We start from the raw sequence: 16,600 nt of genomic DNA on the forward strand, positions 1-16,600 counted from the left end.
AGTGATTACTAAATATAGGAACTGAGGGTATAAATTTTATTTCATAGGAGCAGTTACAAATTGCAGAACTGCAGGATAAGTTCTATCGCGTTCAGTATCATCCTTTCCTAATTACATATTTTTTTCTTTCCGTGCTTATTAAGGCGAGGGAACTCAGTGATGAGGAGAAGTTTATTTATACCCTTTCTTCAACTTTCCTAGATCAGTTGCAGTATGGGATGGACGCAAACAATTGCTTTTACCCAGCTCCAGTATTGTGCCTTTAAATCGAACCTCAGTATATCATTCATCACTATGGTGAAGTAACATTTGCAGTTCCCAATTCTGGTCATTCTTGTTGCCTTACTAAGAATCATCCTGTTTAGTGCCAATTTGTGTTGAATTCGAGATGGATGCATGAATTAGTTAGGAGTCGGGTTCCAACAGCTTGAACATGATTCAACTAAAATTTGTTTGAGCTTCTAGCTTCTCTAGATTCAAGGCCAAGATCCAGCTATGAGATCGTAGTTTGTTAAACCGCTGGGTGCTCTGAACTGAGTTTAATTCCAGATGTGAAAAGGTGATGTGCTTCACAATTGAGGATTTCAAGATTGTGCAGCAGCCAGGCTCTGTTAAGACTACCATGAAAATAGGTCACAGCTTTGAATGTTAAATGTTTTACTGTATGAATGGTGAGATTGTTAGGCTGGGAAAACGTGAATTTGAATCTCCTTCTTGCTTAATTTGCCTCCTACAATTGTTTCCCTTCATCTCTCTCTGGTGTCTCAACTGGCTAGTCAAACCTCACCTATAATTCTAGACTGTGAATGTCAGCAGGCACTACGACTATGACTCGAATCAGAGCTGAGCACAATCCTATGCTTACTCAATGTCCAATAGGGTGCTTTTTTTCAGCAAGATCATTGGATTAGTAATCAAGTCAGGACCCTGGCTGACCTTCCCCTCTCCTGGCTGAAGCTAGGGTCCCTGTTCTTGTTTATGGCTTAGTGCCACACCAGACATTGCTTCGCTAGAACTGACAAAGATATCAGTCTTAGCATTGGACAAGTTCAAGGGGGAAGGATCGAGTGGCTAAATGGAGGGGGAAGTTTCTTTCAAGTCCACTTGTGCATTGCCTCTTTGCAGTTCAGCCAAGGCATTTGTGGCATCTGTGAACATCATCTAGTGGCTTGGGGTATGTTTGAGAGGAGGTGTGGTGTAGGAGGAAGGCTGGATACCCAGAGTGGGAGAAAATAAAGAACAATTCCACCCACCTACATAGATCCAATGTTATGGTACACAAAGTATTTGTATCATGCGATCTGCCTTTGCAGTCTGCTGCTAAACGCCCACCTATCTGCTAAATCCAATTGGATTTTGTAGTAATCTCCAAACCAAATACAATTAATGTTTGTACTTTATCTTCAACTTGTGACATGTTTGCTTGAAGAGGAGTGAAAGCTTTTAACAGAGAGCGGCAACGATTTGTGAATCACTCGGGTCTAATGACTTGTTTTCTTCCCTCTCCTTGTGTTTAATGAAGGCCGATAAGGAAGAAACCTGCCTGAAACATGAGGAAGAGGATATTCTCGACATCCCCTTGGATGACGAGGAGGCAAACGCAGCCGCTGCCAAGATCCAGGCCAGCTTCCGTGGCCACATGACCAGGAAGAAGCTCAAGGGGGGAGAGAAGGAAGAGTCCGAGCAGAAGGCAGATGGCACGCCGGAGTGTGAGGAGGACGCATCTGCAGAAGCGCCTGAGGGGACCGGCACAACTGCTGGGAATTCGGGAGCAGCTGATGCAGCTGAGGAGGGAGAGGATCAAAGCGGAGTTAATGAAGAGGCGAAAGAGGGGGCATCTGTCAATGGGGACCAATCAGAAACAGGTAGGAGCTTACTCAAAGCTGTTAATCACTCTGGCGGTCATGCCTTCAGCTGCCTAGGCCTTAAGACCTGGATTTTCCTCTCCAAACATTTTCACCTCTCCAACTCTCCCTATCCTCCTTTAACTCACTTCTTAAAACCTACACCTCTGACCAAATTTGTTTTCCTGTCCTAATGTCCTAGCTCTGTGCCAACTTTGTTTGATAATGCTCCTGGGAAGCACTGTGGGATGTACATGCTGTTATTTGTGCATGAACTCCATAAGCACAGACAGGCAGAAACCTGTGCGTGTATATGGAGCTAAATTTTTGTCCTCATTGCCAGACAGTGATCTGGAAGAGTGCATCCACCCATAATAGAACCAGATCCACTGACATATTGTTGAAAAGAAAATCAATCAGAACTTGTAATTTTATAACACCTTTCACAGCCCCAGAACATCACAAATCACCTTACAACCAATGAATTAATTTTGAAGTGTGGGCACGATTGTAATGGAGGAAGTGTTGAACGAGTGTGGTAACAAAGAACCCCAGAAAAACTGGAGTCCGCAGAAATCCAGGGGAAAACTTTCCACTGGCTGGTGTCATACCTAGCACAAAGGAAGATGGTTGTGGTTGTTGGAGGCAAATCACCTCAGCCCCAGGACATTGCTGCAGGTGTGTCTTAGGGTTGTGTCCTTGACCAACCAACCATCTTCAGCTGCTTCATCAACAAACTTTTCTCTATCTTAAGGTCAAAATGGGGATTTTTGCAGATGATTGCACAATATTCAGTCCTTTTTGTAACTTCTCGGATTATGAAGAACTTTGTAATTCAAACTTCCAGTTTGCATTTACTGTAACAAAAGACTATAAACGCTGCGAACTAAACACTATTTTGTAGGCAACTTATATTTAAACCACAGGACAAAATATCCCTTTTCTTCTTTTAGCGCAATCGAAAGCACACTTCAGAAATATACTTTACATTGTCCTTTTAGTTCTCCCCAAACTAATTCAAGGTAATTCTTAGCTCCAGCGGGTTTACTTCTGTTTTTTTGCCTCTCAGCCTGGGAATTTTTAACCTCATAATTGTCTTTCACAGTGAACTTTTCCCCCCAGCATAAGAGAGGTGGATCTTCCAGCCTTGTTTTAATTCCTCATGAATTTGGCCTTTTCACTCCAAGCATGAACTCCCACCTGCATTCCTGTGTGTTGAAGCACACCAGCTTGCTGCCTATAGCTATTCCCCCTCTTGTGGATCCTGTCAGACTAAACATGTCTGTGCATTTCAAGGATATCTTAGAAACCCTTCACCTCTCAAAGCCCATCTCCATGGCAACAAGAATCACATGGACATTGTATCCAGGTTGAAATGCTGTTTAGCTATTCATGAGATCCCAACTCTCTTTTATCTTGGAAGTAAATGGACAGTTTATAGCACAATTGTTTGTAACCTGACATTCTCAACACTTCTCTGCGACTTTGTCTCCATCATAGATTGAAAGGCTTCAATGGCAGCAGCTTGAGTGTGAAGTGTAAAAAACCTTGCACCTTCTTCCCAGTAAAACAATCTGGTCTCCCTTTAATCTCTAACAATCAAACCACCCAGGTTTTCTGTCAGGCAGACTTTAGAAAAGGTCAGATGACCCCTTTCATTATACCTTAAATTAAAGACACAGTCCCAAAACATTGCAACCTTATAAACCTCTTAATTGTAACATCAGTGACAAGCAACATTTGCGCCACACAAGTGGCAGACAATGGCCATCTCCAAAAAGAAAGAATCTAATGGACTCTCATTGACATTCAACAGCATTATCAACACTGAACCCTGCATCATCAACATCCTTGGGGGTTACCATTGACCAGAAACTTAACAGGACCAACCATGTAAATATTGTGGCTTCAAGAGAAGGTCAGAGACAGGGAACTCTGCAGTGATTAATTCACCTCCTGACTCCCTAGTTCCTGTCCACCAACAACAAGACACAAGTCAGGAGTGTCATGAAATACTCCCCACTTGCCTGGATGAGTGCAGTTCCAACAACACTCAAGAAGCTTGACATGATACAGGACAAGCAGCCCGCTTAATTGGCACCCCACCCACCACTTTAAACATTCACTCCCTCCACTAGCAGTGCACATTGGCAGCAGTTTGTACCATCTACAAGATGCACTGCAGCAACTCAACAAGACTCCTTGGACAACTGCTTCCAAAACCACAATCTCTCCCACATAGAAGAATAAGGAATAGGCGCATGGGAACGCCACCATATAGAAGTTCTGCACACACCATTCTGACTTGAAAATATATAGTCTTTCCTTCACTGTCACTGTGTAGAAGTTCTGGAACTCCCTTCGTAACAGCACTGTTGTATGTACTTTCACCACATGAACTGCAGCAGTTCAGGAAGGCAATTAACCACTACCTTCTCAAAAGCAATTAGGGATGGGCAATAAATGCTGGCATTTCCAGCTATGTCCATATCCCAAGGACAAAGGAAAAAGAAAGCGGCAGCCAATTTATGCATAGTAAGCTCCCATAAGACAGAAATACGATAATGACAAGATAATTAGCTTTTGGAGATATTGGTTGAGGGATAAGCATTGCCCAGGAGACCAGAGTGTCATAAAACCTTTTGCGCCTATCTGAAAAGGCAAATGGGGCCTTGATTTAACATCTCATCCAAAAAGCAGTCCCTCCAATAATGCAGGAACCCTTCAGTACAGCCCTGGAGCACGCCATGAACCCATGATCATCTGACTTTGCTGAAGTCAATGGAATAAAAATCGGGCACGTTCTGTAAAGACCAGATGACTTCCTCTGTCAGAATTCTACCCAGGCAGTGAATACAAACATCTATCCATGATCCACATTCAAAATTGAAATATATTATGTGATCATTTGATTATTGTGGCAAATACTTCACGTAGTTAAGAAGCATGATTTGTAGTTAATAGTTAAATTATTTTTTCCATTCTCTTCTCAAGTACACGATTCACTTATAAATTTCAATGTTCCCAACCATAAGGGTAATGCTGGTCAACTGAGACTAAATTATTATTGGTTATGTTAATGTGTGATACTTAATGTGGTTGTATTAAATATTATATTCAATTTTTTCTTTGCTATCTTAAAGCATAATAAGTAAGCCAATTTACTTATTTTAATCTGATTAACCTTTCATGAAACCAGAAGGGGTGGTATTTGCGAAAAGCACATTATCTATTTATATCAGTCATTTTGAAGTTCCTCTCATTTGTCTATCTCTCCTGCCCAATATTTGTACAGCTGTCTATATTAAAGTCTTTGTGAAAATCTTTTTTCAGTCTAGTTTTGACTGGGGAGGCTTATAGCCAGGATAGCTGTGTGTTACTTTTATTGTAGCGAGACATGAGATCGAGAGTTAGGCAATAATCTTGCATTAGTTTTACATCTGCAGTGCTGCATTTTAGGCTGTTAAAGATTAAATAGATCAGTACACAGGGGAACTAAACAGGCTGAGCAGGAGGATACATAAAGGAGCCGCAGGAACTGAGCATTGTGTGCATAAGCGATTATATGGGCTGTACAATGTGCTCCATAGATGAGGTGTTAAAACTGAAGATTGCGTTACATAGTGGAGCCATGTGAAATGAGCAATATTTTATATAGGAAGTTGTAGGGGCTTAACGTAGTGTTACCAGGTTTGGCTGGACCTAATTCTGAAGGTTTAATTAAACTATTCCCACCTCCAGCTGCCCTACCAATTCAACAACCTGGTTTCTCCATCTCCAATAATTTTTATAGATTACAGTATTAAAAGAAAATAACAAAAACATAATTTTTTTTATTACCCCTATGGTCTTCTTCTTGGGTAACCTTCTCAAGGGCTTTTAGGGATGGGCACCACAGATGCTGGCCTTGCCATTGACATCTACGTCCCATGCCAGATTCAGTAAAATGGTGAGGTGAGTTTAGAGAGTATTAAGTTCCCTTACCCTGGTGGCGCAGATTAAATAATTCATCCGTTTCCTGCACTGCAAGGTGGGGGGTTCATCCTCTGCACCCCTGTGGCACTGACCACCCTGGTGTCTTCTTCCCAGGCCAGTGTGGTGAGTCGGGTGGGCCTTCTGCTCCCATCACTGGGAAAGAGGACGTCCCTCCTGTCCTCCACGGCCTGCGGGAGAGTCTCCAGGGAGGCACTGCTGAAGCTTGGGGTAGGTACTTGGTGCCTTCTCAAAGCCGTCTTAGTATCCTGAAGTTATGGCACGCTGAATCACCAGCTGTTTGGGTGCCTTGCCTGGCGGGTGCATGGCACCTGGACATGGTGGAGGGGTGCACAGCTTCTTGCCCACCCCACCATGAGACACATTGCAAACTGGGCACATGCATTACAAATTAGACAGGGAATACATGATTGCATGTAACGGCCCGCCCCGATCATCAGTGGGAAACATCCTGGGTTCCCGCTCCTACCGCAGAACTTACAGTGGGAGAGTCTGCAAAGGGATATAAAGAGGTGAAGTGAGTGGGCAAAAATTTGGCAGATACAATATAATGTGGGAAATGTGAGGTTGTACATGAATCACAAAAAGTCAACATGCAGGTACAGCAAGTAATTAGGAAGGCAAACAAAATGCTGGCCTTTATTGCCAGGGGGATGGAGTATAAAAGTAGGGAAGTCTTACTGCAACTGTACAAGGCAGCGGCGAGAGTATTGTGCACAGTTTTGATCACCTTACTTAAGGATGAGCACACTTGCATTGGATGCAGTTGAGAGATGATTCACTTAGCTGATTCCTTAGGTGAAGGGATTGTCTTATGAGGAAAGGTTGAGAAGGCTGGGTCTACACTCATTGGAGTTTAGAAGATTGAGAGGTGACCTTAATGAAACATAAGATTCTGAGGGGGCTTTACAGGGTAGATGCTGAGAGGATGTTTTCCCTCGTGGGGCAACCTAGAACTAGTGGGCACAGTTTCAAAATAAGGGGTCTCCCATTTAAGACAGTGATGAGGAGGAATTTCTTCTCTGAGGGTCGTTAGCATTTGGAATTCTCCCCCAGTGAGCACTGGAGGCTGGGTCATTGAATATATTCAAGGCTGAGGTTAGACAGATTTTTGATTGACAATTGAGTCAAGAATTATGGGAGACAGGCAGAAAGGTGGAGTTAAGGCCACATCAGATCAGCCATGATCTTATTGACTGGTGAAGCAGGCTCAAAGGGCCAAATGGTCTACTCCTGCTCCTATTCCTTATCTGAAGTGGTGCTCAGAGTGTCCACAATACTCCAGCTGGGTCTTAACCAGAATTTTACAAAGGTTTAGCATATCTCTCTGTGTGTTTGCTCTGCCTATGTTTTTAAAGCCAAGGATCCCGTATGCCTTTTTAACAGCTTCTTCAGCTCGTTCTTCCACTTTCAAAGGCTTGTACGTGTAACCCACTATTCCCGTATTCCTGAATCTCCTTTAAAATTGCACCATTTTGCCTCGCCTCATTCTTTGTGTTTTGTGTCATTAGCAAACTTTTAAATTATGCGCCTTATACTCAAGTTCAGGGTCATTAATATATATCGAAAAGAGCAGTAATCCTCACACCTACTCCTGGGGAACACTACTGTTCACTTCCCTCCAGTCTTCACCACTGCACTCTGCTTTCTATCCTTTTGCCAACTTCTATCCCACAACCATTGCCCTTTAATGCCATGGACTTCATACTAGAAAGGCTGGCAGTACTTTAAATTGATAAATTACCAGGTCCAGATGGAATGCACAAAGGATGTTGAGGGAAGGAAGAGTGGAAATTGCGGAGGTAGTAGCCGTAATCTTCCAATCCTCCTTAGATATGGGGGTGGTGCTGGAGGATTGGGGAACTGCAACTGTTACAGAAAAGTGGGGTACCCCAGGGGTCAGTATTAGGACCACTGTTTTTCTTGCTAAATATTAATGAAAGACTTTGGTGTATGGGGCACAATGTCAAAATTTGCAGATGACACAAAATTTGCAAATAGTGAGCTGTGAGGAGGAGAGTTATATACTTCAAGAAGACAGGGGCAGGCTGGTGGAATGAGTTGACACTTGACAGATCCAATTTAATGCAGAGAAGTGAGAAGTGCTATATTTTGGTAGTAACAATGAGAAAGAGGCAGTAAAAATTAAAGGGTACAATTCTAAAGGGGGTGTAGAAGCAGAGGGAGCTGGGGGTATATGTGCACCAATCATTGGCAGGGCAGGTTGAGAAAGTGGTTGAAAAAGGATCCTGGGCTGTTCAAATAGATGCATTGGGTACAGAAACAGGTAAGTTATGATGACCCTATAGGGAACATTGAGTCAGTCCCAACTGGACTATTGTGTTCAATTCTGGGCACCATACTTCAGGAAGGATTTGAAGATATTTGGGAGGATGCAGAAAAAATTTACGAGAATGGTTTCAGGGATGAGTGACTTCAGTTACAGGGATAGATTGGGGAAGCTGGGATTATTCACCTTCGAGAAGGGAAGGTTGAGAGGCGATTTGATAGATGTGTTGAAAATCATGAGGATCTAGGGTGAACCGATTGAGAGAAATTGTTCCAACTGGTGGCAGTAAGAGAACCAGAGGACACAGGTTTAAAGTGATTGGCAAAAGAATCAAAGGCAACATGATGAAAAATTTTTCACACAGCGTGTGGCTCTGACCTGGAACATATGACCTGAGAGTTTGATGGAGGCAGATTCAATTTCCAAGCAGAGTTGGATAAGCGTCTGAAGTTTCCAGGACTACAGGGAAAGAGTGGTGGAGTGGGACTAGCTGAATTGTCCTGGCAGAGATCTGGCATGTGCTATAATCATTCTATGATTCTTTGATTTAATTTTGCTGACAAGACTGTTATGTGGTAATTTAATAAAAGCCTTTTGAAAGTCCAAAAGCAAAACATCAACGTTACTTGTTCAGAAGAACTCAGTAAAATTCGTCAATCATTTGCCTTTAATAAATCCTCACTGGCTTTCATTTAATAAGTCTTTTTTTAAATTGCCAATGCATTTTGTCCTGGTTTAATGATTCGCTATCACCCATATTAAACTGACTGACCTGTAGTTGCCAGATTTATCCCTCTCCTCTTTTTTTGAAAAATTTGCAACCCTCCTGTTCTTTAGCACTGCATCCATATCTAAGGAGGACTGGAAAATTGTGGCTATAGCCTCTGGTATCTCTACCCTTATTTCCCTCTGCAATCTAGAATACATCCCGTCCAGACTGGGTGACTTTTCTGTTTCGAGCACTGCCAACATTTTGCATGCCTCTTTATTTTTATCATATTCAACTGCTCTACTACATCTTCCTTTACTGTGGCATTGGCAGCACCCTCTTCTTCTGTGAAGATGGATTCAAAATACTCATTCAGTACCTTAACCATGCATTCTGTCTCCATATGAACATTTCCTTTGTGGTCTCTCGCCAGCCTCACTCTACCTTTGACTAACATTTCACTATCTATGTGTTCATAATAGACTCTTGGGTTCATTTTTATGTAAGCCACTAATGTATTCTCATAAATTGTTTGTTCTTTTTATTTTCTTTTGCAGTTATCCTCCATGCTTTTTGTTTCAGCTTGGTTCTCTATTGAATTATGATCCCTACAATTAACAGAAGCTTCCTTTTTTTCTGGTTCACTTTAATCTCTATATCTTCGGTATATATCCAGGGAGCTCTAGCTTTGGATTCCCTTCTTTTCCCCCTGGAGGGAACGTCTATACCCAAATTATCTCCTCATTGAAGGCCTCCCATCTCTATTTACTGATTTACCTGACAATCTTCGATTCCAATTCATCCGAGCCAGATCACTTTTCATCTCACTGAAATAAGCCCTCCTCCAGTTGAGTATTTTCACCTTTGGTTGCTCCTTGTCCTTTTCCGTAGCCATTCTAAGCCTAATGATATCATGATCACTGTTTCCCAAGTGCCGTCCCACTGAAAGATGCTCCATTTGCCTCACTTCATTCCTTGGTGGGATGGGCAAAGCTGTGGATTATACAAGGTAGCTGTATGCACCAAACAGCAGGTTTCTCAGGGACTATTTAGATAGATGAATATAGTTTACAGTTTATTATGGAAAAAAACTTCCTCAAGTTAATAATTAAATCTAGTGTGAAACAACGTGTGATTAAAATAGAACTGAAAACACAGGCTACTGACAGGAGTCATCATCTATAGTTTTCCATGAGTGTATATGATAATTTAATTGGCAAAGCCTTTGATAAAAATAGATCTTTCATTTCACTGAAATGTGTTTAACAATGGTAAATTTAAATGAAAGTAATCTCAAAGGAGTCCCAGCTGATTCTCATTCAGATTTTAAGTTACATGTATAGGGTTTGCCAGGTCTAGTAGGCCATGTACTGATTCTAGAATCACTGGATACCTACATAGATGTGGCCATCTTTTATTGTAAGATTCAGGGGCAAAGTTCTGAAAACGCTTTTGTCAAATACTCAATAGTTATTTTCAGTCAATTGCAGTTTACTAGTCATTATAAAATATCAAGTGATCAAACTAGGAAAGGTATTTTATTGTTTCTTCTGGATGCTTATGAATTCATTAGTTGTGACCAAACCATTTCACTGTTATGTGAAATGTAGACCGGGATTTTATGGGGCCCAGGGTGTGTGCAGGGAAACAGGGTGGGTTAAAAATCAGGCAAGATGGTAGGGGAATGGAGAGGTACGGCATGTCAGCCCCCCTCCTGTTGTCGCTGGCACTTTATTAGTGGTGGGGAAGTTGACAGATGGCCCTCCTGCCTTGAGGCCAATTGATGCCCTTAACTCACCAATTAAGGACTACTTGAGGACCTCATCCCACTGCCGGTGGGTGGCCACTTCACCACATGGTGAGACTGCCAGGTATAACCTGGTGGCCTCCTTGAGGACTCATGCGAGGGAGGACCTCCTGATCGGCACCCTGTGGTCCATGGAGGGCCCTTCCTACATGAAGGTTGCCCTACTGGTAAGAATCCCCCTTCCCTGTGCCTGCCTGAATGGCCTCGGAGAGCCTGACCCACTTATCTTCATTCTGGGGCCTCTTCCATGGGTGTTACTGTTGTCTGCCTGCAGTACTAGCAGTGGCCACTGCTCCCAGTGGGGATACTGGGACTTAAGGGCTACCAGCCATCTGGCACACTGATCTTGGGGGTGGGACCTCATCCCTTAAAAAGACGGGAGCCCTGACTGTAGACCTGATGCTCGTAAAAGGCAGACAGGACTCCCTGAACTGGCTGAGGCTGGGTTTCCCCTAACTTCCTGGCCAGTGGATTGGGCCTCTGTTGCCCCATAAAATCCCAGCCATAGTTCTATTCAGACTAAAACTGCATATTCTGCTTCAACCACAGCTTTGCTGTTATAGGTAGATAGACATCAGAGGATGGATGTTTCTCAATCCACCAAGCTGCTCTCAAGAAGAAAAGAGAAAGAAGATTTGAAATTTATGTAGTGCCTTTCACAACCCCAGGATTTTGCAAAGTACTTTCCAGTTAATTAAGTATTTTTGACGTGTAGTCACTGTTGAAATAAGAAGTACAGTAGCCAACGTGCACACAGCAACAGCATGTGAACATGACTAAATAATCTGGTTGAGTGATGTTGAATGAGAGATAAATATTGGCCAGGACAATGAGGACAACCTTCCTGCTCTTCTTCAAAATGGTAGAATGGAATCTTTTATCTTTTACCTGAGAAGGCAGACGGGGCCTTACTTTCTCCAAAAGACAGCACTTCCAACAGTGCAGCACACCCTCAGTACCACAACGGAATGCCAGTCTAGATTTTGTGCTCAAGTCTCTGGAATGGGACTCAAACTGAAAACGTTTGGACCCAAAAGTAAGTGTGCTTTGGCTGAGCCACCACCAATACCTGTTCCAGGACTTTGTGGTGACTGATTACAATAACAGCATTAAAATGGTACCTTGCCTAATCCTCTTGTCTGAGGTATGGTGCATGGCAGAGATAAATACATTTTTTCAACAACAAATGGTAAACGCTAAATGGTAAGAGTTCTCCATTGCATATGATCTTATTGGATGGCAATAAAGCTGCAATTGAAAATATAATGGAAATTACAACTTTCAGAGCATAGTGAACCACTGTTTAGGACAAGAACAATTATCAGACATTGATGTTTGACAAGAGGAGGATTTTCCATGATGGACTTTCAGATTAAAAATTTACTGTAAGGCATACAAGAATTATATGTGTCATATTGTTATCCCAAAGATCATCTTTAATTGAGGAATTTTGTATCTATTGTATTTACATGGGAAAGCTGGCTGTTAACAGATTCTAGTGTTGTTGGTACTGATTTGAGAATAAGACTGGAATGCGCTTCTTTAATCTCTTTATTTGACTTGATGTCAAATATATAACGCTTCTGTGAAACACATTGAGTTGTTTTATTAGATTAAAGGCACTATATAAATACAGGTTGATGTGTCAGGCACCCTAACGTTTGACCTGATTAGGATCTGCTGAACTTTTTAAATGCAGCAATTACATAATAGGGAGCACGATTCCTAAATGGAAAATATGCAGGAAAGTTATCATTGGTAAGATTAACAAGGAACTAATCCAGTACATTTATTTCTGCTTGCTATGCCCTAATTCTACTGGTAAAGTCAAAAAGTCCTGAGCTCCTGCAGTCAGGGCAACAGAAATAGTTCTCATGGTAACCTCACTCAGACGGTCTGTCCAATCCCTGGTGTAGATCTCCAGGCCTTGTTTCTGAATTTAGCTGCTTTTTGCCCTAGCAACGCTAACCTAATTGTTGGTTGCTAGGCAAGATACATGAGAGAATACTATATAAAAAGCAAGGTACGCTGGCTGTGAAGGTAAAATATGGGTTGGGTTAAAAATGCATCCATCAAGATGACAATGCCTTTCCTCCAGAAAGCTTTTCATTTCCTTTTTCTGTTTGTTAATTTATTAGCAGAACTGTTCAGGGACTGGAAGGTAAAATGGTTAAGGATTGATTGATGCAATTGGTCAACCAAAATTTGGTCATTGTATCATATAAGAAGCCATTCAGAGGGCTTGAAAATTCTTTGAACTTTCTCAAAAAGTATTAGTCCATATCGTTCCGTTCTCACAAAGCAATCAGATTTTCCAGCTTTCTTCGCTCCCCTGGAACTCTGAAGACAACAGTTCACTTGCCCATCCCTTGTTCAAGTGGCTATTTTTTTAGCCTTCAACCTAGGCAGTGAACCTGGGCAAGTGGCTCTCACCACAGAGGTCATCACAGTTGAGTCTGATGCTATCTCGCCTGATATCCTCTCATATGTGCCCAGCAGCTAAATTGCAATTAGGAGAGGGAACCTTTGCTGAAATTCTTCCTCTTGCAGCTCAGAGGCAGTGGCAATGGCTGAGATAATTGAATTCATGACTTAATGCAACTTCAGACAGAGCCTTAACCAACAGACCCTGGGTGATTTGATGAAATGAAAATCTCTGCCTTTATTGGCAGTAGAGTTTTTCTGAGTCTTCAACTATCATGAATAGGTATTGGAAAATCACAGGTGCACTGTAAATGATTTTCTGTCCATTGGGCACAATTCTCTGGTATGTTCTTACTGCGAGGGAGTTAACTTACGGCAAGTGAGATCTCAAAATCAACCTTTGATGGAACAACTTGCCAGTTAAAATTTGTAATCAATTTTGACTCAACAAATCATTCACTGTATCCCTGGTCAATGTGATTTATTTATGGTTTTTGTTGTGCTTGTTAGAACTCACTACAGAGATGGCTCAAGGAAAGAACTTTAATTTATTGAGTTTAACATTATTAAATATGAATCTTGTTGGGTGATGTTAGGGTCGAACTTACTCTGACAATGTATGGCGCGTGCTAATATGGTGTTAAAGAGGAGTAAGTATTAGTGTTGGCTTTAAAGAACCTTATATTAATTAGAGCTAGGCTCTTAATACACTCCTGCACAATAAAGAGTATCTGGAAAAATAACGGTGAAAGTAATGTTTTCCATGTTAACTATTTGTGAAGCAGCAAGTAAATTACAATGTTTCTTATGCAGCCCTAACTGTTCCCATTTCGGTCAGGAGGTAAGTAAAGTCTAGTGCAGGCACTGACTCAGGTTAGGGACCATGTGCCTTAGCACAGTCCCCTCATGTAGATAAAGATGAAACAGACAGAGTGTGCATAGTGTGTGAAGAGGTCACACATGTCAGCACCTGCAACCAGACCCAAGTTAGATCCTGCACCGCATCTGCACCAACCAGTGACTTCCAGGCAAGTTTATGTCACCGATGTATTGTCACTGGACTGGTAATCCAGAGACTCATGGTAATGCTCTGAGGACACAAATTCAAATCCCGCCATGGCAGATGGTGGAATTTGAATTCAATAAAAATCTGGAATTAAAAGTCTAATGATGACCATGAAACAATTGTCATAAAAACTCATCTAGTTCACTAATGTCCTTTGGGAAGGAAATCTGCCATCCTTACCTGATCTGTGACTTCAGACCCACAGTAGTGTGGTTGACTCTTAAATGCCCTCTGAAGAAGGACAATTAGGGATAGGCAATAAATGCTGGCCTAGCCAGTGACGTCCACACCCTGTGAACGAATAAGAAAAAACATTTAAGGTAATGAACTCTTCAGACAGCAGTTGGAGGTAACACTAGAATCATCTCAAATGCTGTTCACTAAAAGAATGACTGGCATTTATATAGTGACTATTACAACCTCAGGATGTCCATGCAGCTTGCAGTACTTTTGAATTGTAGTCACTGTTCTAATATAGGAACTAAAGCAGCCAATTTTGCACAAACGACAATGTGATAATGACCAGATTATCTGTTTTTAGTGATACTGGTTGAGGGATAAATATTGACCAGGACCCGATGGAGAACACTGTTCCTCTTCAAATAGTGTGACTATTTACCCTGAGAGCGTAGATAGGACCTTGGTTTAGTGTCACATTCAAAAAAAAAGCACTCCTGACAATGCAGCACTGGACTAGAGTGTCAATTTAGATCTTACAGTCAAATGGAGTGCAACTTGAACCCATAACCTTCTGACATGGAGGTGAGAGTGCTACCCACTGAGTCACGATTGACACTTGCTGTATTATTGAGGCCACAGGTGAACTCTTTGAACATGCTAAATAACAGCATCAGCAGCTGGATGGGCAGGCACATTTTTCCAGAGGCCCAGTATTCTCTGAGGACGCAGCAACATTTCTTGCCCACACATTTTTATTCACGCATTGTTTTACAGTGCCCTCCCTTTTATCAATCAATAGGGTTACTGCTCATTTAATGTACAGATGGTACGTCATCACAGGCAGAAAATTGTAGAAGTAGCTACTTATTTTCTTGGCAATGTTCAAGATATCCATATTGTGATTCAGTCTATAGCTATTCAAGATAGAAAATAGGTTGCTGTGCACAATACTGGAGAATTGGACTGTTGGCTCACAACTTGACAGCAGATACTTTCAAAGAGTAATAATAGACTTAGAATGAGGCACATATCTACCAAAGACAAATAATAATAATAATATCTTTGGATTCTTAAATGTTTTCTAGATTAGTCTTTACAATTTTATTCAGAATGAATTGGCAGAATAATATTAGTAAGATGCATGCAACACAAAATTCTCATTGGAAGAGCCATACTCATAGATTCTTGTAGCACAGAGGAGGCCATTTGGCATTGTTATACAGTTTGAAATAAACATGGCTTCTTTATCTTGATATTTGTTAAACAAGAACCATGTCTCTGATTTAGAATTAAGTTTGTTAATGCCCTGATCTATTAGCAATATCCATGGCATTAGGATACCTCTATTTCATGAAAATATGTCTTGTATTTGATCTGTGTGAATGGTGTGACCTGTTTATGTGAATCATTGTAATGGTTAATACCAAAGGATCTAACACTGTTTACATAATGGCGGTCTGTAGCTATAGGAGATGTTATTTGTTCACAATGGAATGTAACCTCTGGGGCCTAAGGGAACAAGGGAAGGACATGCCTCTAGTTACAGAGATCAGTGAAAATCAGCCAATGAAAAGGGTTAATTTGTATTATTTTCTAATAAGGAATCAGAGACAGTCAGAACTAAGGATAAAAGCTAAGGATTCAGAGTCTTCCTCGGCACAATTCCACTATTTCTTCTGTGGTGTAATTCTTCCAAGACACAATTCAACATCACTTCAGAGACAGGGGAAGAAAGATTTCATCTGTGCTATCAGCACTAAGGGAATCTGAACTCTAAAGAGATGAGAAACTTTCATGCTGTCTTCCCTGTTTTTTGATAAGTATATATAACCTCTTGCTTAATAAATTCTACTTGAGCCATAAATACTGGCCATTTGTACCTTGCTAGGTCACGGCATAACTGAAGATCCCATGGTTATAAAATAAAAATTCGGAACCTCGATATTTTAATGAAAAGGGTTTTATTCCTCAAAACCCCTGAAATTCTTACACTGCACTTGGTTCTTTCTACAGATATGGCCATATAAATGATTCATTTATAAATATATATTACCTACATTTTCCAACATGCTTTTTGTTTACTGACAAAATAAGGGTGCATTGTAACATAAATGATAAATAGACAGCACCTTCCAAATCCACATCTGGTACCACCTAGAAGGACAAGGGCAGCAGACACATGGGAACACCACCACCTGCAAGTTCCCCTCCAAGCCACTCACCATCCCGATTTGGAAGTACATCACCGTTCCTTCACTGTCGCTGGGTCAAAATCCTGGAACTCCCT

At 41.5% G+C, this 16,600-nt stretch overlaps 1 protein-coding gene across 2 annotated transcripts in view; it reads left to right on the forward strand.

The window, feature by feature from the left end:
• Positions 1-16,600, forward strand: part of LOC144669219 (uncharacterized) — a 165,811-nt gene that overhangs the window by 123,486 nt on the left and 25,725 nt on the right. For both annotated transcript variants that reach the window (XM_078531588.1, XM_078531589.1), the window contains exon 2: positions 1,523-1,865. In XM_078531588.1, coding sequence (XP_078387714.1) covers positions 1,523-1,865 — 343 coding nt within the window. The remainder of the gene's footprint in view (positions 1-1,522; positions 1,866-16,600) is intronic.

This window comes from Cetorhinus maximus, chromosome 2 (assembly GCF_964194155.1).
Source record: "Cetorhinus maximus chromosome 2, sCetMax3.hap1.1, whole genome shotgun sequence".
In the NCBI taxonomy this organism is placed as follows: domain Eukaryota; kingdom Metazoa; phylum Chordata; class Chondrichthyes; order Lamniformes; family Cetorhinidae; genus Cetorhinus; species Cetorhinus maximus.